The sequence below is a fragment of the Hemicordylus capensis genome, chromosome 4, assembly GCF_027244095.1.
Source record: "Hemicordylus capensis ecotype Gifberg chromosome 4, rHemCap1.1.pri, whole genome shotgun sequence".
Classification (NCBI taxonomy): domain Eukaryota; kingdom Metazoa; phylum Chordata; class Lepidosauria; order Squamata; family Cordylidae; genus Hemicordylus; species Hemicordylus capensis.
Window position 1 is genome coordinate 174,233,393 of NC_069660.1, and position 25,571 is coordinate 174,258,963.

The window sequence follows — 25,571 nt, forward strand, 5'->3', positions numbered from 1 at the left end:
GTGAAATGTTAAGTTATTGTGGATTCTGTGGCCTGAAAAAGTTGTGGGGCATTCAGTGTAACCAATGGGACTACTTGGAGTAGGAAGTCCTACTCATGTGTTAAAAAAATATGACTCCAGATGAGGATTAAAAACCCAATCACTTTCTGTCACAAGATTCTAGAGAATAAACTTTAGATTGTTCTTGGACTCTTTCATGCTCTATGCAATTCTAGGAGGAGGTTGCAAGAGAGGATGAGCAGGACCTGTTACAATCAGGAAATAATTGCAAGTTTTCACCTTGCATTCTATATTCATAGCTAAGCACAGAATTTTAGCCGAGGAGTGTCCCTGATCCACAGTTTCATGACAGAAGTTGTAAAAAACCACCTGCAAAGAATGTCATAATTTACAAAACCAACAAACCTATATCTCGCTTTGCCAATGCTAATCAATATTTCCTCTTCACTACTTTACTGGCCTTGTCTTTAGATCTGTGACATGTTTTATGGATGGTCCCTCAGCCAGTTTTCTCAAAGAGAAAGAGTGAGAAATATCTAGGCATATGAGAGACAGAGACTGGAACATTAATTAAATGTCTTAGAATATTCTAGAGCTTTCTGACTGCTGAGGGAGAAACTGACAGTAAGTAGAATGCTAATGAACAGTCTAGCTTCTGTGATGGAAGTGAAGAGTCTATTTTAATGGGAGAAAAACTTTAAAGTAGAGCCTAAGACAGATAAAACTGTGCCCTTATGGCAGAAGAAGGGATTGATGAAGTGAGTCTAAAAACAGGTGGAAGAAAATCCAGAGGATACTCATTCTGCAGCAACAACTATCTTCAAACCCAGACTGATAATAGTTGTTGTCTCTCCCTGTAAACAGATCAGAGGATTGTAAACCACAGAGGGAAACACGTCTTGGTACTGCTGTACGATCCTCAGGTTATTCTAGGCTACATCACCACCAGTAGCGGAGCCAGGCCGGCGTCTATTTCTATATTTTCTATATATAGAAATAGAAATGCCCCACTTGCCCCACCCTCTAAGTCTGCTGTCAGATGTGGGGTTTAGCCACGCCCCCACATCTGCTGTCAGACACAGCGCGCATGGTGTGGCTCCTGAAGGGGGTCTGCAGCCCCGTTTGGGAGTTAGATCCAGGCCAGCACTTCATTCACAGCATGGCCAGGAGAGGCTCTTCCTGCCTAAACCACTCCTGGCCATGCTGCAAATGCAGCGCTGACCATCTAACTCCCAAATGGGGCTGCGTGGCATCGTACAGGAGCTAGATCGGGGCCAGCACAGCGAATGCAGTGCTGGCCATTTAACTCCCGAACAGGGCCGTGCAGCCCCACTTGGGAACTAAACCAGCTCTCTTGTGTCTGACGTCAGACGTGCGTGGGGAGAGGTGTCGGGGCCACGAGGCGCGGCCCCTGAGGGGCAGTGGCCTGGGTTCTTTGAACCCGGTCGCCCAGTAGTGGCTATGCTCCTGATCTACACAGACACAGAATGGAAGCTATTTTGAGGATTCTGTAGGATAAGTCATTTTAGGATGTGACCTGAACTGAAAATAAACCTGACTGTTCATAGTTCCAAAGAGCTAAGTCAGAGCTACTAATAGTATAGCAGTTCACGTGTAATTACATGGATTGGTAGATGTGGTGCATGCTGGGAGGTAAAAACATATCCTTTTCTAAAACCCACCCGTCTCCCTTACAAATTGCTCCTTCCCTATTGGTGAGGTAAAAAAAAAACACACACCACAACCCTTCTATATCTGCATAAGCCTCCAAATCTGGGACAAATCTCTGACTGCTCATGTATAGTTGAAAGGAGGACCAGATGAAATTATTACGCAGCTATACAGAACTGGTCTGAGCGGAAGGCTCACTTTCAGTTCAGCCGACCCAAGGCATCATAGCCCATATATGTCAAGATGTTAATGCTTAATATTTTGTAAATGCTTTCCTCATTTAAATGCAAATAAGTGAGGAAAAGGAGGCAACATAAAATGGACAGATTCATAACTGTAACACTGAAGGAAACTGTAAGGACATGCACACAAAAAGCCGTGAGTGCAGAGAAACATGGGTGAAGATTAGAGCCCCTTTGACATATTATTCTCCATATCTTCATTGAAAGTGTGGAAGGGGAAGCAGGACTGCACCTGCCAACATTACCACCAACATTGGTGTGCCCTTGGCAGCAGGTCTGCAAAGGTGTGCATACCTGTGCATACAGCTCAATGCACAGTTCCCCCACATGACTGAGAGCCCAGGCTGCATGGGATTCCTGATTCTGTAAGTTCCCTTTTTCGGACTTGCTAGCAAACACTGAGATGAGGGGGCAGAGCTGGTGGAGGCACTAATATCGGGGGCTGATATGCATGGTCCTGCTTCCTTCTCCATGAATTCAGTGAAAACATGGGAGTAGTCATGAAAGGTGAAATGAGCTTTGATCTGAAAGGCATATAATTGCCCAAAAATAAAACCTCTGTGTTCTGGAAACAATGGTTAGAGCCTGAGGAAAAGAAGGTAACTTCTGATACTGAAGAAAACAACCAATGAACTGTATAAATTAAGAAGAAAATAATGCTGCAAAATATATTTTAGGAAGAATGAGGTGGCCTTAATTGACTCTGTTCTCTCCCCCACTCCCGAAAGCTGATGTCAACCTCCCCCCACCAGCACTGCCAGTGCATACTATGTGCAACATTTAATCTAAAGCATTTATACAACACAATAGGGATGTGCACAAATCTGTTCTGAGGCCAAATGTGCACGAACCTGTTCGGAGGCCTTGTTCGAACCAAACAGGTTTGAATGACCGGTAGTTCAGCCAGTTTGAAGGCGGGGGGATACCTTTAAGGGCGGGGAGGGTGCTCTTACCCCTCCCACCACATTTCCCCTGCTGGTGCCAGTGCTGCACTTTCAAATGGTCTGGTGGAGCAGCAGTGTACCACCCTGCCGCCCCATTCCCTCATTGAACCGGAAGTGACAGGAAGTATCTGGCGTTAGGAGTACGCATGCGCATTACATGCCGTGCACACACACCTGGGGTACTTCTTGTCACTTCCAGTCAGAAGAGGGAACGGGGCGGCAGGGAGGTACGGTGCTGCCCTGCTGGACCATTTGAAAGTGCAGCGCCAGCGGGGGAAACGCGGCGGGAGGGGTAAGAGCATCCTCCCCCTCCCTTAAAGGTATCCCCCCCACCTTCGAACCAGCCCCTGCCGGTTCCATGCACATGCCTACAACACAATATATGAAAATAAATGGGAAATGCCTCCTAACTGACAAAGAAGGACTTTTTAAAGTGATGTCTCTCTTATATTCAACAGGGGCAAAGTAAGTGTTGGTATTCAGTTCATCATAGTATCCCTCCCATTGGTGGCATCTCTTTCTTTTGTGTTTCTAATAGAAAAGCAATCACAGTAATCTTCAATTCAAGATTTTTAAAAAGCAAGTATTGTTCATACTCAGAAAAAAATAGATGAATGAAGAATGACATAATATGACTAAGGAAAATGAGGGGAAAATGGTTAAAGAAATAGAATAATTCAACAATGGTATCTAAAATGCAGAAAGGCTATATAGTGTATTCAGGTAAAGCAGAAGGAAAAACGTATGAATAATAAATAAGAGGCAGCAGGTATTCAGAAGCAATCAGCAAAGCACAAGTTGCTTACCAAGAAAAAAAAAGGCGGGGACATATACCAAAGGCAGATGTTCCATATACCAAGGAACATATATGAAGGAAAATAAAATAGTGGGTTAAAAAAACAACAATATAGTAGTAATTAAGAGTCCAAAGTAGAAAGACAGGAGGTTGTGTACAGTAAAGAAATTTCTTTCGTGTACACAAGACATTGAAATAGAAACATTTTATGTGATAAATTAGGACATAAAATTTAACTTTGGTTTGCACAAACCAAGGTTCTTTTTTGTAGTCTATGCACCACACTTGGGTTATGCGCTTGCATAGAAACCAGAATCCGGAACATTCCAAAGCTTTACCATAGAAGGAAAAAAAGATCAGGAAAACCGGCTCCCTCTGTAGGAACATGCCCCACTCCTCCTCAGTCTTTCGCAGACCACAGCCAGAGCAGGATCTTGGAACTGTTCCTTGGTTCCTTTCCTGACAAAAAGGCCAGCAGGCCTTTTGTTACTTCATGGCCATGGCAGCAAAAACTATTTTTAAAAGGTTTATAGACTACACTGCTAGTATTCCCACTTTGAACAGGCATTCTAAGTGGCTTGGGGAAACGCATCGTGTGGACTTTCGCCCCATCTGCCAGGGCTTTACGAATCAAGCCAGACGAATCAAGGCCTCTTCCTCCCTCTTGACCAAGAGGCTCAATTGGTCCCAGCATAACCACTATAGGCAACCACAGTTGAGCTATCAGTCAGAATTCCAGGCTAATGATTCCTTTCGTCAGCCAGGCAGATTCTCACAGCGAAAGTTCTTCGCCTCGGCGACCCACAAATCTCACGCCGCCTCTAAGTCCAAGCCCTCCTTCCCTAAGAGGCAATGACGATGCCTCCTGGCTCACCCACCACTACAGACCTTGGGCAGCCATCACAACTGACACTTGGGTTTTGGCAATAATACGCGGTGGTTACTGAATAGAGTTCAGCAGCCTTCCACCTTTCTCAGGTGTAAAATGCACAACACCTTCCATATCTATTAGAAGAAATACAATCCCTCCTGCAGAAAGGGGCCATAGAGGAGGTTCATGTAGACTTCCTCAGGGGCTTTTACTCAAGATACTTCACAATCCCAAAAAGGGATGGGGGATTGAGGCCAATCCTGGACCTCTGAGACATGAACACCTTTGTACAGTGGGTATAGGAAAGAATCACCCCCTTTGATAGACCTTAAATTCTGGTTCCCTTACATCCTGAAATGAAAACACAAAGAAAATTCCCTTCACCAGCTGTACTTATCCAATGCAACCTATAACATCCAACTGAAAAACATCACAATTACAGTCCAGAAAAAGTGTCAGAAATAAAAAACAAGAATTACTGAGATTGAAAAAGGATCAACCCCTCCCCAATGTCAATATTTTGTTGAACCACCTTTTGCTTTAATAACAGCCTTGAGTCTGTTGGGATACTTCTCTATCAACCTTGCACATCTAGACGGAGCAATATTTGCCCACTCCTCCATACAGAACTGTTCAAGTTCAGTCACATTGGATGGTAGGTGTTGGTGGACTGCTATCTTCAAATCTCTCCACAGATTTTCTATGGGATTTAGGTCTGGGCTCTGACTGGGCCACATGAGGACGTTCACTTAGGATTGCAGGTGAATTGGGCAAAATCTTCTCTTGAGCCCTCCCATACCCTAGAGTTTCTGGGTACCTTGCTGGACTCTACAAGAGGAAGAGCCTATCTAGCTGCCCACAGAATAGACAGTCTCAGAAATGCAGCGCTGACGTTCTGCCAATACCCAAGTCACACGGCATGCTTCATAGAAAGATTGTTAGGTCTGATGGCCTCTATCACCACCATTATTCTTATGGCATGTTTCCACATGTGCTTCTTGCAGGCATGGTTTTTTGACCATTTAAAGTCTCATCGTCAGCATCAAGGGATGTATCTGTGGCCTCCACGGGAGCTGTGTTTAGGAGTGCCCTGTTGGACAGACATCAGAGATTTGTCCAGGGGCTTGCTCTTCCAACAGCCCTCCCTGTGACAGACTGTAACAGACACATCTAGCTCAGGCTGGGGAGCCCACTTCAGAAACCTTACATTTGCAGGCTTCTGGTCGAACAGTGAGAGAAGGCACATAAATTATCTCGAATTGCCAGCAATTTTTCGTGCTCTGAGGGCATTCTGCACCTGGATCAAAGTGGAACCTGTGTTGATACTAACAGACAAAACTACTGTCAGATCCAGTCTGAACAAGCAAGGCGGCATGTCATCTCGGACCCTGATGAAGCTAGCTTTGCACATATGGTTGTTATGTGCAGACAGGAGGATCTGGCCTGTCATGGTCCACATAGGTGTCTCCAATACTTTAGCAGATGCCCTCAGCCGTCAAGACAGCTGATTCCACGAGTGGTCCCTGGACCGCAGGGCATTATCCCAGGTGTTTCTTAGGTGGGGTGTACCCACCATAGACCTATTTGTGACATCAGCCAACGTGAAGTGCAATCGCTTCTACAGCAGAGCGGGGTTGGACCTGCGGTCTCTGGGGGATGCATTAGGGACAAGAGTTTCTGTATTTTTCCCCACCAATTCCACAAATCCCAAAGGTCATCGAGAAACTGATAAGGGACAAAGTGAAGGCACTCTTGGTGACCCTGTGGTGGCCGAGACAGCCGTGGTTCACCACTCTCCTACAACTAACCAATCACACTTACCTTCATCTGCCTCTGAGTATCCGACCAGGGTCGCAGGTTGCACCCTGACATCAAGTCCCTGCGCTTGACAATTTGGAGAGTAAAAGGAGTGTTCCATTTAGTGGTTCAGTCAAGAGGGTACTGAATGCGTCCCGTAAACTGTCCACCAGAAATTGTTATGCGGCAAAGAGGAAAAGATTCTGTAGCCATGCTGCAAGCTAGAACTTGTCTCTGGAAATTGCCCCTGTGCCCATCATCTTGGAGTATCTGCTCTCCCTTCAGGAGGCAGGACAGGCACATGCCTCTGTTAAGGTGCTTCTAGCAGCCACAAATTTCAGGGTCTATTCTCTGAACCTATAGTTAAGAAGTTTTTAAAGGGTTTGGTTAGCTTGTTTGTAGCTGCCCCACGTTTATTACCTTCTTGGGACTTGCAGCTAATTCTTTCTCAGTTAATGTCTTGCCCATTTGAACTATTGGCCACTTTGAGCCTCAAGCTGCTGTCATTAAAAACTGTGTTCCTGTTAGCTATTTCCTCAGCTCGAAGGGTTAGCGAACTTCAAGCCCCTTGATGTGACTCACCTTACTTGACGTTCCATAGGGATAGGGTGTTGCTATGACTTGACCTGACCTTTCTGATGAAGGTGGTGATGGAGTTTGATATGACTCAAGAACTGCTCCTGCCTGTCTTCTTTCCTGATCCTGTTTCGGAAAGTGACAGGACATACCATTCTTTGGATGTATGTAGTAGGTCTTTGGTCTTTTATGTGGACGGGACAAGGCCTTTCAGAAAATCAGATAAGCTATTTGTGAGCTATGCAGTTTTCTCCAAGGGATTGCCAATATCAACTCAAAGACTCTTGGCTTGGGTGGTGGTCTCTTTAACTTATCATATGGTGACACAGCCGCTGCCACACCTTGTCTGGGCACACTCCAAAAGAACCATGGCAACTTCCACAGCATTTTGGAGAGGGAGGCATTCCTTTGGAAGAAATCTGCAGGGCAGCAACTTGGTCAAGACTGTCCATTTTTGTTGGCCACTACACTTTGGACGTCTGGTCCCAAGCACAGGTAGCGTTTGGGGCTTCGGTTCTCCAGTCTGTTTCCCAACAGGCTGCTCCCTCTGCCCAGGTAAGGAAGCTTGCTATTATCCCAAGTGTGATGCACAAAGATGATGAAGAAGGGCAGGTTTCCTACCTGTAACTGTAGTTCTTCAAGTGGTCTTCTGTCTTCTCACCTGGACTTCCCACAGCAGCCTATTGGAGTCTTTCTCAGATCCTTGGTTGGTTGCAGCGGCCTCCTAGACTGAGGAGGAGTGGGGTATGTTCCTACAGAGGGAGCTGTTTTTTCCTTTTAGGGTACAGTTTTGGAATGTTTCGGATTCTGGTCTCTGCGCAAGCATATAACCCAAGTGTGAATGCACAGAAGACCACTCAAGAACTACAGTTATAGCAAGGAAACCTGCCCTTTCTGGCTGTCTTGTAGTTTGTTACAAATCATGAATTCTTTCCTTGCCTTACTTGCAAAGTAGGGGGGAAATATTGCCAGAGAGCAATCTCTTAACATTAAGCCACCAACCAGTAAAGTGCTATCTAGGGATGTGCATGAAACAGATTTTGTGTTTTATTTTAAGCGTGAAACAAAATGCAGATGGCCAAAACATTTCAATTGAAACAGTGGTAAACCTGATTGTTTCGACAGAAGAAACCTCAACACTTTTTGAGTATTTCAGCCATAGGGAACAATGGGGAAACTCGAAACACCCCATTGTTCCTCATGGGTAGCTCAAAATGGGTTGGGTGGTAGAGCATGATGGGTGGTACCTACCACCCAGCCCATAAAGAAATGGGCAAGCAGGTGATTTTAAACAATTTTTAACCTTTTCTCCATAGGGTCACAAGCCAATCAGCAAAGGGAAAATGACCTCCAAAATGGCACTCATCATAATGTTTCACATAGAAATGGGTTGTTCTGAGCTTGAAACAGGCCCTTTATTTAAAGGGCATTTTGTTTTGAGCTCAGGACAGTCAAAATGGCCCATTTCAAATAGAAACATTTTGACGTCAAAATGTTTAGCACACCCCAGTGCTGTTTCTTTACTGAGCTTCTGGAGTTGTTAGCTGACATCTAGGCTGACCTTTTGTGAGCGAAGCAGGTTTTTTTGTTTCATGTGGGGCAGTTTCCAATGATTTTCCCTTCCTTGTGTAGCTATCTGAAACTAGCTCTCAGGAGCATTGTTTTAGGAGACATGGGCAACTGTGGAGGGAAAGCTAGATAGCTGAAAATTGCCCTTGGCGTGTCTGCAGGTTAGTCTGGGTGTCAGCTGTCATTTGTCTCATCAGTTCTTTGACTAAACTGGTCTTTATCTTTTCCATGGCTTTTTAACCAAAGATGGTTTTATCATTGTTTGTTTTATGTTAGCTTATGCTTATAGTTTTTAATGTTGTTTTTATGTTATAAATCGTTTGAATTGCCAGAAAAAATGCTATAAAGGTATTTTAAACAAACAGATACAATATACACCAAATATAAAATCAGAAGCAGACAAGTAAGAGCGGAACAGTACAACACTTATAAAACACCTGATAGCAATCAACAAAAACAACCTAAACATAATTTCTCAGAAATGATGGGTTGTATCCAAAGAAAGTTAGTCATGACTAAGTCCTGTTGAAATTATTGTCAAAATTAACTTGCCTAGTTTATTTCAGTGGTATTTAATATGACTAATTTTGTTTGGATACAACCCACTATCACTGTTTATTAGAAATTCAGACAAATAAAAATCTTAATCTGTCACCTAAACAAAATAGGGAAGGTGTCAGGCCTTAGTACCACTGGAAAGACCTTCTCTGGTTGCCTCCCACCTAACCTCTGAGGGTAGGGCATGCCTTTAGTGAAGATCTTAAAGCTCAGGCTGGTTTATATGAGAGTAAGCAGCCCTTTAGATACCCATGTGATGTTATAACTTATTTATATAGTACGCAATGATTTACAAACTACAAGTCCCTGTCTTGAGGGACTTACAATTCCTCAATCTAGGGATTGTAATCTAGAATTAGATTACAATCTAGAATGCAACACAGGGAAGATAAGGAAAAATATCAAGAGGAAATATCAGGCATGTAGTTGGAGAAGCAGAATTGGAGGGAGGGAGAAAATTCTGGGGTAGAGAGCTGGGTGTTATTAGCATAATAGAAAGTCTTGAGATGTGGTCACCTAGGATCATTGTTCGTCTAGAGGGAATAGCAGAGTGCCAAGGACAATAGCTGAGGGACTCTGCTGGAAGGTTGGAAAGCAGAGGAAGACCTACCTCAGTGGAAACACGGGGGGGGGGGGACCAGACAAATAAGAAAAGAACCAGTTGAGGTCATGGAATCATGGAGACCTGAGACGTAAAGGGAATAAAATCAGCAATCAACTATATCAAAGGCAGCAGAGAGGTCAGGTTGGATGATGGCAGTAGAGACATTTAGATTTGGCAGAGAGGAGATAATTGGTGGTTTCCCAAAGGGCAATCTTAGTGGAGTACAGAGGGCAGAAGCCAGATTGTAAGGGGTCAAGAGAGGAGTTGGAGGAGAACAAGTTGAGACAGCAGGAGTAAGCAGCATGGTCCATGAGTTTGGGCAAAGGAGTCAAGCAGAATTGAACAGTGGTTGGAGAGAAAATAAACCCCTTTCTTTATTAAAATAGAGGAAACCATGGCTTTATTAAAATAGAGGAAACAAGAATGATAGGTTGATTATGTGGTAGAGAGGAAAAATCATCGTGAGAGAAGGCAACAGGGAGTCCAGAGGGGTAGGATCAAATGTGTACTGTAACTAGCAGTCCCCGATTCAAACACATCACTTTCCATAATGGCTTGCAAAATTAGTTCACACATTACCTGTTTCTATAACCACTTCTGCTAGAAACAAGTGTACTAGAACATTCAATGAACTCTAAAAGGGGATAAATATAGTTTGGCACACACTTTAGTGTCTTACTTCACTTTAAAAAAGAAACATTAAACGAACAAAATATCTTTTGCAGAATTGAGGCAAACTAAAAATGGCACCTGAAACTCCATGGAGAATACAAAAACAAACTGCAACTGTAGAAAGCAGAGAGAGAAGAAAGGTAAGAGTAGAGATTAAGCTAATCTTAATAAACTGAGTATTAAAAAATGCCTAAAATGGAAGAGAAGGAAAGGACAATATTGAACTAAAACATTTCCCCCCAAGGTCCAGGAAATGCATTCTATACCTCAGAAAGAGTGCTCTACAAATATAATTGGTAAGAATTAAAAAAATAAAAATAAAAAGATACCAGGTAACGATTATACTGTTTCCGCATGTAGTAAAAATAGATAAGATGCAATCTGCACTATTAGAGGCTGTAGAGGAAGAAGTAAAAGGGAAATATCCTTTCTGGCAAAAATGGAAGAAAGAAAATGAGGCCAGTGACTGAAGCCAAGAAAGTCATGCCCTTAAATTTGAAGCTGCATTTGCTACAATCCTTAAAAGGCAGGAAGAAGTACTAAATGAATAATATTATTAAAGAAAGCTTAGTCTTTTAAAAACGAAACAAAGAGGGAGTGTGTATAAATTTAGTATGTGTATTGCTTCACTAATGTTTTAAAAGGTAGATTTTTCTCATGAAACATAATGAGAAAAAATATAGAAGTAATAGAAGTAAAGAATAATAATTTTGTTCAGAAGAATGGACTTAACTCTTCCACTGAATCAATGGGGCTTAGAAGTACATAAAAGTCCACGAGGGCTGAAATTTTTACAATAAAATTTTAAAAATCATGACTGGATCAGGTTCTCTATATGATTTTTTTTTAAAGGATTTCTGATATAAAATTTGTATTGAATTATCAGTTATCCAAAGAAAGTTAGTCATGACTAAGCACCATTGAAACGTTAATTAAATATACAGTAATATCTAAAAATAAATGAATGCTTTATAACAAAAACACAAATCAGGAGGAGGATGTAACAAAAACGGTTGATCTATTTAGATGAAGGGGGAAGAGATGTCTAGATGTAGTGGTGACCCAAGTCCTCGACATGCCTTGGGAAGAATGTCAAATGCTATCCCTGCAACATGTATTTTCTTCATCTTCTTCTTCTCACTTGACAGATGCATGCATATATGTCCCACCTCCATCTCCTTCCCTCTGTCACTCACCACCAATAGAATAGTTCTTCACCAAGGTGGTCCTCCTCCTGACCCTATACGTATACTCTTATCTCTCTCATGCATTGATGCTAGGCTAGATATGAAATTTAGTACTTCCTTTAGAAAGGAAATACTTTTTCACACAATGCATAATCAACTCATAGAATTATCTGCCACAGGATGTGGTTGATGTGCCTAAATGCACTTCTCTGGGTTCTTGTCGGGGCTCTTAGTATAAGAGTAACCAGACACAGGAGAAACATTTCCAAGGCTTTATTTTGCTGTGCTGCAGACAGAGGGTGCCAACTGGTTCTCACCAAGCTGGTACGCTGAGTTACAATTTCCATGAGTTTTTGTACCTTTTAGTATACAATTTACACAGTTTACACAAACATTGGCCACACAATAATGATTAAACAAGCTATGCCATATCAGCATGAATCACAGACATCCGTCTCCTAACTGAGACATCACTTAATCATTACAAGAACTCTAAGTTTCTATTAAGATAAACACATGTGCCTAAACACATACACAATTATCACCGTTTTGTGGATTCAAATACATCATGGTGACTGCCAGCAACCTGGATGGCTTTAAGAGGGGTTTAGATAAATTCATGGAGGACAGATCTATCAATGGCTGCTAGTCTGAGGGCTACAGTGGGTATAGGAAAGAATCACCCCCTTTGATAGACCTTAAATTCTGGTTCCCTTACATCCTGAAATGAAAACACAAAGAAAATTCCCTTCACCAGCTGTACTTATCCAATGCAACCTATAACATCTAACTGAAAAACATCACAATTACAGTCCAGAAAAAGTGTCAGAAATAAAAAACAAGAATTACTGAGATTGAAAAAGGATCACCCCTCCAATGTCAATATTTTGTTGAACCACCTTTTGCTTTAATAACAGCCTTGAGTCTGTTGGGATACTTCTCTATCAACCTTGTACATCTAGACGGAGCAATATTTGCCCACTCTTCCATACAGAACTGTTCAAGTTCGGTCACATTGGATGGTAGGTGTTGGTGGACTGCTATCCTCCCTGGATCCGGTCGGCCCTCCAAACTGGATGGAAGAGCAAGGAGGAATCTGGTAAGAGAGGTTACCAAGAGGCCAATGGCCACTCTGAAGGAGTTAAAGGACTTCATGGCAAAGAGTGGTTGTTCTGTGCATGTGACAACAATTTCACGAGCGCTCCACAGATGTGGCTTGTTCGGGAGGGTCGCAAGGAGAAAGCCACTTCTCAAGAAAGGCCACATTAAAGCTCGTTTGAGCTTTGCCAGAAGGCACCTTGAAGATTCTGATGCCAAATGGAAAAAGGTCTTATGGTCAGATGAGACCAAGATTGAACTATTTGGCCTCAACACCAAACAGTACACCTGGCGTAAATCCAATGCAGCTCACCATCCACAACACACCATACCTACAGTGAAGCATGGAGGTGGCAGCATCCTGTTGTGGGGGTGTTTCTCTGCCTCAGGGACTGGGGCTCTCGTTAGGGTAGAAGGAAAAATGGATGGGGCAAAATACCGTCAGATTCTGGAAGAAAACCTGCTACCCTCTGCCAGACAGTTGAGGATGGGCAGAAGATTCACCTTTCAACATGACAATGATCCGAAGCACACGGCAAAATCGACCACACAGTGGCTGAAGGAGAAAAAAGTGAACGTCCTCAAGTGGCCCAGTCAGAGCCCAGACCTAAATCCCATAGAAAATCTGTGGAGAGATTTGAAGATAGCAGTCCACCAACACCTACCATCCAATGTGACCGAACTTGAACAGTTCTGTATGGAGGAGTGGGCAAATATTGCTCCGTCTAGATGTGCAAGGTTGATAGAGAAGTATCCCAACAGACTCAAGGCTGTTATTAAAGCAAAAGGTGGTTCAACAAAATATTGACATTGGGGGGGGGGTGATCCTTTTTCAATCTCAGTAATTCTTGTTTTTTATTTCTGACACTTTTTCTGGACTGTAATTGTGATGTTTTTCAGTTGGATGTTATAGGTTGCATTGGATAAGTACAGCTGGGGAAGGGAATTTTCTTTGTGTTTTCATTTCAGGATGTAAGGGAACCAGAATTTAAGGTCTATCAAAGGGGTTGATTCTTTCCTATACCCACTGTATAGGCCACCTCCAGCCTCAGAGGCAAGATGTCTCTAAATACCATTTGCAGTGGAGCAACAGTAAGAGAGAGGGCATGCCCTCAGCTCTTGCCTGTGGCTTCACAGAGGCATCTGGTGGGCGAACCGGATGATGGACTAGAAAGGCCTTTAATCTAGCTGGGCTGTTCTTATGAAAAGAGGGAAGAAGCAGCAGAAGAAATGCCAGTTAAATACAGGAGATGCTCTATAGGAGACTCTGCAGAAAGGGCAGTCTATTATTAGACACTTCCAGTACCTTGCTGCCAGTGTTCTCTCTAATTTTTTCATCTGTGTGAAATTTTTGTTCTGGGCAGCAGTATCAAGGCAGTGTGCACACACATGCATTCAGAATGGGACCTTCCTGATTCAACCTGGGAGGGATCTAAAATTAACTCAGGGGACATCAGAAATGTGTGAGCACACGCACGCCTTAGAGGGAACACTGCCTACTGCCCTTTCCTCATTTCTTCTTCTGCTTCCTTCCCACTTTCATTATAAGACTGGCAGTGGCACACAGGGGAGTAGGATATAATGTGCCAAGTGAGGAGGAAGTAGAGGAAGACAGTCTTGGTGGCTCTTTGCCACTGCTTGGTGAAGATTTGCTCTGAGGGCAGTGGGTGGCAGGCAGTGGGTGGAGACAGATGAGAGCAGATGGGGCACTTTTGCCACCTCACACTGGTGCCTCAGTCATTTGCCATTTGAGGTAGTTGCCTCTGGAAGGTCTGCTTCAGTGCAGTGGTATGAGCCAAGGGAGATGAGATTGGAATTCTTTTACTAGGTATTATGGGTATTCCCATGACTTGAGGATAGCGTTGCCGTCTGGCGACAATTGACCTGGATTTTGGACTATTTTTAACCCCCTCCAACTATTTCCATGTTGGAGGGGGTGTCTGGGCCATCCTGCTGTCCGCCAGCTGAGCGGACAGACTGAATTACCAATTAAATTTGTAATTTAATTGGTGGGCTGCCAGAGGCTCTCCCGTGCATGAGCCCTGCTCCCACCCGACCCAAACAGCAACTTCAGGGCCACTGCTGCACTTGTACAGTGCTGAGCCAACAGCCTTCTGTCGCTGTTGCATGCCATGCCGCCGCCCGCCAATCAGAAGCCCTCCTGTCCTGGCGTGTGCGATGAGAGAAGCTGCCTGTGATGAGGCGTGGGTGGAGAGGACTGGCTCGAGAGTGTATGTGGTGTGCTGTATATGACCCCTACGCAGCAGAACTGAGCATTTTAGCAGCAGGATCCTGCAAAGTGTATGTGTGTGTGTGTGTGTGTGTGTGTGTGTGTGTGTGTGTGTGTGTGAGAGAGAGAGAGAGAGAGAGAGAGAGAGAGAGAGAATTTCAGCTCCCTGCAACTTTAGTAAAAATATAGCATCAATGCAGGAGGATGCTGTTGGGGCATAGGCAGTGGCCTCTTGGGTGGCTAGTTATGAAACCTGAATTGGCCGCATCTAAGCACTCTTGTTAGAAAAGATGTGGTCACCTAGACACTTTGGCTCCAATACTGTCTACAGTACTTTTAAATGACACTTGCTAAAAGTATGGCGGGAAGTGGGGGATGCATATCCTGCCTGCGCATATATAAAGCATCATCACAAAGAGTGTGTTGTAAGCATGGGCATGAATTGGACAAACAGAACTCTGGGTAAGAAATAGCCAAACGCCCATTTTCATCTATAATTTGAATTCAAAAGACAGATGGGTTTTACAGTCAAGCAACTTAAAAACTTTCCTGAACAACCGTGAGGTACCCTGCTACATGCAGCTAGATGTAGGGCTGGTGGCAAACCTAACTAGGAGGCGAATTTCAGGTTAAGAAGTAGGGGCCTTGAGAAATTAGCACCTAGACTGCAAAGTGAGCAGACTCACAGCTCTCCTGGTCACTGGCTTCTCCACAGTGGTGAGTTTTATTTATTCTCAAATTATCCTATTTTTAGTAAAGTTTGAATATATTTTACCAATTAGAATATGCAAATTTTATGCAAATATTTGTGCAAAGTGGAGACTTTTTAGTGAAAAATATTATTTTCACTTTTTTGTTGACTGATTTTGACTTTTTTCACTATCTGGACCTGGCAACCTTACTTGAGGGAGGAATGGTACATGGGTGTCATGAGACTAGGGACTGTGGTGGGCATACATCATGAGCAGAGCCCCTTTATAAGGGAAGAGCAAGGCAAGGAGGGCTCACTGGGCGTTCATGACACGCGGCCCCATGAGCCTCACAGGAGAAACAGGAAGTAAAATTTTAATCCCCTGAGTAAGATTTTGCTCCTCTCATTCACCAAATGAGCTGGCATAAGGACCCTGGACAACGAATCCTTATTGTGGATGGAGTTCCATTGTATCGACTTTTTGCACCAACTATCCTAATGACCACTAGGGGCATTGGGAGTAGAGACAGTTAATGAGGGTCTCCTTACCTGTCCCTCCTTTACCTCTACTCTATGATCCCTGCCTTGACTCCTCAGATATTTCCTGTGGGAAGTCAGTCCTCTTCTTTTCCTCTCGGATAGTAGATGGGAACATATCTCTCTCCCCCTATCTATCCATCCTGTAGCTGATAGTTAGGATAGGTCTTTCCTATCCAAAATGTACTTCACCAGTAAACCTATTTAGTTTATATCCTACAATAGTCTGTGTGTTCTTTAGATAACTGCAGCCACAAAACTGTACACTCTACTTTGTAACTGGAGTGGGTAGCTTCCTTTGTTGGTGCTTTGGCTAAATAATTACAAACTCCAACAATCCTCCCTTTTTTAGTTACGACAATACAGCAAATAAACATGTCAAAAGTGTGGTGTGATCAAATGTGGATGATGTGCAGCTTAGTATAGGGAGTGGATAAAGTGAAAGGAGGGGCTGCAAGCTTAACAGGTTGTTATAAATAGGCAGAAATAGGCCCGGAGGGAGGCCAGTGGCGGCCTGGGCTCTGCTGCCTCCGTGGCCCCCTAGCCCCACCCCTTGCATCTGATGTCAGATGCAGGGAGCGTTTAGCCACACACCCCGCGTCTGATGAGAAATGTGGGGGGCATGTCTAGGGCATGAGGTGCGGCCCCTGAGGTGTAGTGGCCCGTGTTCTTTGAACCCATTCGCTCAATGGTGGCTCCACCCCGGGCAGAAATCTGATTAATACCTTTGAAACAGAGATCAAGAACTATTTTACAACTTTGATAACTCAAGCCCTAATTGTATGGGATGCTTTCAAAGCAACCTCTAATGGACTCATTCTGAATAACCAAGCTAGAAACAAAATCTGTGATTCCCCATTTGGTATTGTGTATCATTCTGAATAAAGCAGAGAACTGGGTTTGGAAGACTCTTTTGCCAGATATATAATATAGTCCTTTGAGTAAGCCACTACCTAAGTAGCTTTAGCACAGCTTTCCTGAAAATGTAATATTGATAGGGTATCTTCCAGTGAGGCATTGCTGCATTAGCAATGTCCAGGAGTTCTTCATCCTCTATGTGTGTAGATATGGAAGCATGTCAATATTTCACAGTACAAACAAGCTCCTGTGATGCCAATGGCTCCTCAAACACTTCTTACAAAGCCAGGTTGTCAAAATTCTCTTCTTTGGACCAAGCTAGATATTATACCAGGCACTCTTACACAGAGTTTATCTGTTTTCTTCCACTGAGTTTCTTTTCTTGCTCATCCTGTCAGTGAAGCAACACTGAATAAATGGAGCATAAAGAGAATCGATGGGAGAAAAATCTAAATAAAAAACAAATTATATTATGAAATTAGATCTAAATTTAAATGTAAATAGTTTCAAGAAAATTTGAAAATTATGTTCATGGAATCTCAGTATAAATTTAAGAAATTAAACATTGTAAGTAAATTTAAATAATATAAATACATTTTATTGAATTTATGTTTTAAAGTTAAATTGACAAATCACACTGGTATAACTTCAATAACAATATATAAATATTATTACTACTATTAATAATAATAACTTTAAAAGTCTTAGTTTTATTTAGGCTTAAAGGTAAAGTGTGTTGTCAAGTCAATTTCGACTCCTGGCGCCCACAGAGCCCTGTGGTTTCCTTTTGGTAGAATACAGGAGGGGTTTAGCATTGCCTCCTCCTGCACAGTATGAGATGATGCCTTTCAGCATCTTCCTATATCGCTGCCGCCCGATCAGGGCCGGACTGGGGGCACTGAGTGGGCGGTGGAATGTATGTGGGGAGGGTGCTGGGTTTTGAGCAGAATGAGTAATTAAGGGGGCTAGTATTCACTGCTGCTGAGTGCGGTGGGGCGCCCCACGGGTGGGGTGCACTGGGAATATGCCCTGTTGCCCTGTGGGCCGGTCCGAGCCTGTGCCCGATATAGTACCAGCAGGGATTTGAATCGGCAACCTTCTGCTTGTTAGTCAAGCATTTGCTTGCTGCGCCACTTACCAGAGTTTTATGCTCATAAAACTGGACTTGGATATAAGACATGGTAGATGTTGTATGTAAAAATCAAATTAAACAAATTCTTCTAGAAACGGAAAAACATAAATTTTTTTAAAACCTGTCCTTTATTCTTTCTCATGAAAGTAGAATAGGAGGATGCAACGTAAATTGTTGTTCAGTAGTTGCAATATCAAACAAGTTATGTACCCAATTTGGAGCCGGAAAATTTATTTTAAATATACTGCATTCTCATGTAGAATACTCATGAGAATAACAGATACAAAACAAAGCAGGTGGCATTATAGGAATTGTAATTCAAAAACTCAGAAATATCGGTGTCTGGAAACATCTTGCAAGTAGTGCATGGTAGGGGTGTGTGTGTGTGTGTGTGTGTGTGTGTGTGTGTGTGTGTGTGTAAAACAAGCACATTTAGAGCTCTAAATATGTAAAGTGGAAGGCAAATATTTTCCAACAAGATGTGATTTTATTCAGAGGGCGCTGCTCTTTTGGCAAATATTTTTTACCAAATTTTCTATCTGTAATTTGAATAGGATAGATTTAACTGGAACACTTGGGTGACAGAAGAGAGTATATAATGAAAGAATGGGATATCCTTCACTTGTAAAGGAAAAGCTACATTAATCTTGTGATAAGATGTTTGCAAGTATTGCAAATCCTGTTTTAGTGTAATGGAGTTGGCTACAAGGCAGTGCATATTCTCTCAGCAAAATAATTCGTTTGGATGTTATTCCATAGTGAGGCTGATCTAAATATTTGTCACTTTGGGTGTGTGATTCAAAATGTGGGGTTTCAGTGCTGTAGAATCTTTTTGTCTGGAACAGCCTCCCAGCCATAATTCAGTAATCTAGAAAAAACACTTTGTATTTTTAGACTGGGTCCTTTTCAAGCTGGGAACTATTTTCTCATACCATTTGATAGGTAAACTGTGTTGAGAACAATTTTTTGTTGAAAAGCAGCACACACATATTTTATTAATATTTGGCATCTGATTTATTATGAAAAGAGGAGGTGAGGGAAAACAGACTTTTTGGGATCTTGGCAACCTTGTTTTCAACAACTGCAGGCTGACTCCTGCATGCACCCATAAGTGCTGGCAAAACTGGGTGCTCTGCTGAACATTTTGCACCTAGACAATGAGGACACAAGGCAAGAAAGTTGATTTTAAAGGCCCACAACTTTATTAAACAACTAGTGGACATTCAGCCCGTTACATTAACGGGCGCTAGAAGAGTTGTGTAGAGAACAGTCTTTCTTCAAGGGCAAGGGACGTTGCAAGACTGCCCGGTACGACCCTCCTCAACAGCAGCTCCGCTGCTGCGGTTCTTGCTTGGGGCTATTACTGTTGTCCCAGTCCACGCCCGCCTTCTGCGCCCGCCCATCCACGCGGCTAGCACCACTGAAAGAGAAGCGAAGGGCTGCTTCTCCCGCCTTCTGGGAGTGAGGGGAGGGGTGGAAAAGCAAAAGGACTGGCTGGCTGTCGATCCTCCCTCGCCTGCAGTCAGTCCGCAAAGAAGAAAGGGAAAGTCTCCTCCTCCTCCAGTCAAAACAAAGTGAAACGGGTCCGCGCATCCTCTGAGGGCAGAGCCAGTGAGCATGTGTGCCACTGCACTGCACATGACCAACAGTGGAAGGCACTCAAGGCAGGAAAGGAGAACGCAGACAGCGTTGTTTTTCATGACCCCCTTCCTCGCGCCGCTGTGTCTGCGCGCGCCACGCATGCGCAGAACACCCGCAAGAGACATGGATGCAGGTACCTTAGGGTTTTATTATATAGGATTTAGAACAGATGGGGATTGGCTCTCCACCCCTACGTTGCGGTAGCTAGGGAGTCGCTACCCAAGGTATGATCTTGCCCTTCCTAGCCGACCTACTACCAGGCATCTGCAAACAGCATCACCCCTCCCCCTCCACCTGAAGCCATGAAGCCTTTCGGGAAGGTGCTGCTCCTGCAGATTGGAGGAAATTCCCAGCCAGCTGTGAAGCATCTAGGGCATGACTAGGGGTCCTTTCTTCCACAAATGGGTGCCTAAGGTGTCCAGCAGCCTTACACCAGTGGTTGCAATTGCACTGTACCTGCTGTTGTGACCACAGATGCCTCAACTAACTAAGAGTGAGGTAGGTGGGAAAAGACCCTTACAAAAGGCCAATCAAGTGTGAATTTTAAAAATTCCTACCTGTCCTCAACTGGCTACCAGCAAGCCCACACTGTAATCAGGGATCGGCGGGAGGGGTTGCTTGCCTGGGCAGACTGAGAGTGGAGAAGTGGGGATGACCAAAGGGTTGTCTAACTCTACGCCCCCAGTGCTGGATGGACAAGTAAGGTCCCAGCCCCATGCTCCATGCCTGGGGCTGGGGCAAACAAGCTGCACCATGGATAAAATACAGCGAGAGGCTGGATTGCTCCCAAACAATTAAGACACAAGGCAAGAAAGTTGGTATTAAAGGGCCACAACTTTATTACAAACAATTTAGAACAGATGGGGATTGGCTCTGCATCTGCTACAATGTGGTAGCTAGGGAGTTGCAACCCAAGGTATGATCCCCGTCTTAAAATGCCGTGTGTCACACACATTGGCTCCAGGCAGCCCCCTTGTCCTATGGCTGAGGCTGCCCTTCCTAGCTGACCTAGTGCTAGGCATCTGCACATAGCATTTTCTCTCTCTCAAGCCTTTCAGGAAGGAGCTGCTTCTGTAGATTGGAGAACCCCAGCCAGAAAATGCTTAAGCATCTAGGGCATGGCTAGGGGCCCTCACTTCCGCAAATAACTTGGCCCTGTGTGCCTCCCACAACCCTGCAGCAACACAGCCAATCCCCTCTGTAGGTTGACCAAAAAGATATTGCTCCTTCTGGGAGAAAGGTGCACACCACAGCCGTTGTAGAGCTCAGGTGCTGAAAAAACAATGTCCAGATGAGGAATTGCTCCACCCCCATGCCTGGAGATGAACCGTACCATATCCCGATTAATCTTCCTGCGGGCCCTATCAATTTTACCAGGCCTTCTAGTGCCCTTCCATACTCTGCTTTAAGTCAGACCACAACAGGCAAATGCCTGGTACCCAAAGCAAGATGATTTCCAAGTCAGAGGCCGCTTGAAAGGAAATGGCGTACCCTAGTCTGCCTCCCAGATCATTCTCACCAAGATGTAGCAACAAGCTATCCCGAGGCAGATTGGCCTCCAAATGTTCCTGAAAAACAGTTAGCAACTGTTCAAAGTGCATCCTGCGGCAACTGATCCAACAGATCGATGCCCATTGTCCCAGGCTGAGCTGTGTCCCGAAACTGGATGCACACGCCCACTTGTGGGCCCCCAAAAGTATGGAATGCCCCAGGATAAGCACTCTGCTCTGTCCAACAGGCCCCCAGGGATGTCAAAAGAAGAAACACAGTAATAACAGTAACAATCAGCACACATAATGCCTGTAAACACTGGAACGTTAACGCCCTATTTTTTGAATTGCTGAGGCAGAATATGAGGCGGCAAACACAAGGCAGCAGATGTAGCCACAATGCAGAAAGCATGCAAAGACAGGCCTCCCTAACCTGGACAGGGCCCCTTAAATATCGCCCAAAATTGCAATTGAGTGAGTGGGGAACCATCCAGCTACACCCATGGGAAGGAGCAACCATGGCCAGTTACTGCTCCTATATATGCTGGCAAATCTGGGCTCTCTGCTGAATGTATTTTGTGGACATTGTACCTTTAACGGTCTGATATTTTTCCTTCTGGGTGCTCTGAGAAGGGGGGAAAAAGCAAGTAGTGTGCAGGCGGACAAGTGAACAGACTAATTATACCAATTAGAATGCCCCTTGGTTTCTTTTGGTTACACGTGACTGAACAGAACAACAATCAATGTCACTTTGAATTAGCATTTGGGAATATATAAGGAATCTGTAGGTGTTTTGAGGAGCTATTGTAATGTGTGTCATGCACAAATTTCTGTCCAATTTTCCTTCAAAACATCTAGTTCTATTAAAATTTTCTTTTAAAAAAACCAACAACCACACACACTAAGCAGTAAACCAAAAGATAATGTGAAGAGAAATTATGCAAACTTTTCCTCCTTTAGACCACTAAAATTATACGCTTCAGGGGAACTAAGAGAAAAGCTTTTAAACAGGCAGGGAAAACCATCTGGATGGTTGGCCATGTCCATCTGGATAGCAAAGGCCCTGAAGTGCACAGATCATGTAAAATTTCAGATCTTCACAGTCACAGATAGCTTTCAAATGTTAATCTAACTGTGGAGTTATTTTGTGTGGCAGTTGTTTATGTGGTAGCTTTTTTCATAGTTGGTATTCAGTGCATTAAAGTTTACAACATGTTACAGTCATTCCAATCTAGTGTCTATCATCATCATCATAATCATCATCATCTGTTTATTAAGTATCCTACAGTTAGAAATAAAATAAACTTTAGACCCATGATTAGCCCTTTTAAAAAAAAGCCACATCATAAAACATTATGCTAAATACAGTCATCTGTGGTGCAGATTTAAAACCACCTGAGATGGGAATTTATGTGAGGGCAGTCTCCCTCCATCTTTTCACTGGAGCTGATACAAGCCACTGGAGGAAATGTTTTTCTTTTGTTCTCCCAGAGGTGTTTCTCACAGTCATGCCACCTCACACTTCTTCTATTAACCAGAAACAATTCCAAGTACAGGTGCACCTAGGTAATCTTGGAGCCTGGACCTAAAGGCCTTTGGAGGCCCCCCCCCCCGACTGCAGGTTAAGCATCATTTTTAACACGTAGGTTCTTGAGGGCACAAACCACACCAACCAGAACAGACTAAAGAGGATTTGGGGGCCCCCAGGGGGTGTGGAGGCCCTGGACTTCGGCCCTGAAGTCCAGGGGTAAGAGCGTCTCTGACTCCAAGGAGTGCAAGACAAATGTGTCTATGGAATATGTCTTGAGATGCAGAAGTGCCATTGATGTAGCTCCATTGTAATGCACATACGCATAATGATGCTGAGGGACTAAAAAACAAATTCAAATAGAAACATTAGAAATGACATATTACACCTGGGATATCACTAATAACTATGTCCCAAATAACACAGCCACAGCAATCAAAACTGCCTTTGCCTGGCACAGAAGAGCGATCCACTATATTTTAAATCAGGAAATCTAATTAATTCAACTTGTTGTTTTGTTTTGCATATGTGGAAGCTCTAGTAAATCTTAAGTGTTGTGAATATTTCTCAAACGGCTCACATGTTTTCTACTTGAGCAGGACCGTCAAAACTGGGTGGTTACTTTCCTAGAACTGCAATCCTAAAGCTGCTTACTAGGGAATAAGCCCCATTGAAATCAATGAGATGTACTTCTCATTAGCATGCCTAGGTTTGCTCTGTTAGAAGTTTTATTTGTGTCAGTTATCAAATGCTTAATATGTAACATGTATACCAACTCCAAGATCTTTTTGAATTGGAGAGTAGAGGCTAATAATTAGAAAGCTCCTGAAGTTATTTTTTCCCCACCTTTCCCCTCAGGTCTTCAGATTTTGGGACATTATATACCAAGCTGAATCTACAGCCTGGAATTACAACGGTCATTGAAAATTTCTACATCTGCCCCACTAACAAAAAAAAGGTACGTAGCTATTCTTCGCTTACACGCATACAATTCTGTCTTTGCATGAAGAACCTCTGGAGAAGCTTTGCTCTGTGTGCCAATGCTATCTAAAGTTTGGCTGACAAAAAGCACGAAACGGTGCCTTTTTAATAGCTGTGCCCAGACTCTGGAACTGCTTGTTCTGTTGTGGAGTAAGACTGGCACCCTGGATGGCTTCCTGTACCATTTCTAATGATTGTTTTGTTTTATATGCAGTGTTTTTAACTGTTCTGAGCCACTTTGGAGATTTTATTGCACATAGTATAAAAATAAGTAAGTAAAGCTACAGGTTTCAGAAGCATGGTATAGTGCATAACTCTTGCCATGATTTACCTAAAAATATTTTAAGGGTGCCTGCATTAAGTAGTAGTTGTGCTTAACCATAGGTAGCCAACTCTTTCTAACTCTATTTATGTATTTCTTATGGGACAAAACTGGAAGTATTAATAATAATAATAGTAATTTATTAATTATTCTATTTACACACAGTCTACCAGATGTTATTGATTAGATTTGGTACTTTAATTATTGGGCCTTTTCCAAGGGTCTAGGATAACTAAAGAAGAATTAAAGATATTGTAGGAGTATTTGTGCTGTCCCGAGTAGTATGGCCTTCTGTAGTTGATGTGTTGTAGTAATATTAATCGTAATAATAATAATAATAATAATAATAATAATAATAATAATAATAATAATATATAAAATCAGGCTACTCTAACTGCATGTACAATGAAATCTGGGGATGCCCACTGAAAGGAGGAAAACACAATTTATCTAAAAACATGTTAGGGCACAGTGGAGGAAATCTCATTGGTGTGGTTTGAAATGCTTTGACTTTTTGTAGATGCACGTGTGGGTTTCTGCTTAGCACAAGAACTGTAGAACCAGAGACAATGTTTGATGTCATTTTACAATAATAAATGCAGTGGGGTTTCTTTAAACTATTGTGCTGGGTTGAGTAACCTGCTGTGACAGATAATGAGGCTATTCTTACGATCGGCAAAAATCGGGCTAGGAGAGCCTAGCCCGATTTTTGCCAATCATGTAAACCACCGGGCTCGTAGGCGAGCCCAGTGGTTTACAAGCGGGTCACCCGTTTCTGTAGCCCTCCCCTTAGCCCAGGTTTGCGGAGCAAGTGCTCCGCAAACCCGGGCTATCTGATCGTGAGTAGCCGTGGCGTGGCTCCGCGCTGTGGCTACTCGTGAGTAGACCCCCAGAGGGGAGGCGAAAAGACGCTTGCGCAGGGCATACTGGAGCTTCCAGGGGTGCACAGCCCCCGAGCTCTCCAGCCCCCGCCAGCTCCATCATGGAGCCGGCAATCGTGTGGGTGACCGATCCGGCCACCCAGGGCTCCCACCGTGATAGTCTGCGAGGAGAGTGGGCTTAGCCCGCTCTCCCCACAATAGCTGCAAAAGTGGGTCTCACTGATCTTGAGACTCGCCTCAATAGTTTTAACCAAGGCAGAGTGTTGACTGATTTTTGAGAAATCAGTGTCTGTTAGATTGTGAGCCCTTTGGGGACAGAGATCCATCTAATATTATTTCGCTATGTAAACTGCTTCAGAAACCTTTGTTGAAAAGCGGTATATAAATATCTTGTTGTTGTTATAGGTCAAGTTACATTTTAAATTGTTTTACATGAGAGTATAGCATGAACACCCCCCCCCACCCAGTCCTGCTGTGCTGCCTCATCGTGGTGAGGGGATGTTCCTGGGTGGGATGAGCAAAGTACACCGGGAGGCATACTCCCAGTAGAGTCACCCAAAGCGCGAAGGTCATCCCATCTGCCCAGCTCAAGGAAGCAGGCCCCTATATTGGGCAGCAGTGATATAGGTGCTTGGAGGCAGATGATCACATCAGAGACAACGACAAAGGCATCATTTCATACTGTGCAGGAGAAG

At 43.6% G+C, this 25,571-nt stretch overlaps 1 protein-coding gene across 6 annotated transcripts in view; it reads left to right on the plus strand.

Annotated features, from left to right (window-relative positions):
* SORCS2 (sortilin related VPS10 domain containing receptor 2) overlaps positions 1 to 25,571 on the plus strand; it is a 248,591-nt gene that overhangs the window by 70,790 nt on the left and 152,230 nt on the right. For all 6 annotated transcript variants that reach the window (XR_008305630.1, XR_008305629.1, XM_053243173.1 and 3 more), the window contains exon 3: positions 23,551 to 23,650. Coding sequence is in view for 4 of the 6 variants with exons in the window: in XM_053243173.1 (XP_053099148.1) it covers positions 23,551 to 23,650 (100 nt within the window). In the remaining 2 variants the exon portion in view is untranslated. The remainder of the gene's footprint in view (positions 1 to 23,550; positions 23,651 to 25,571) is intronic.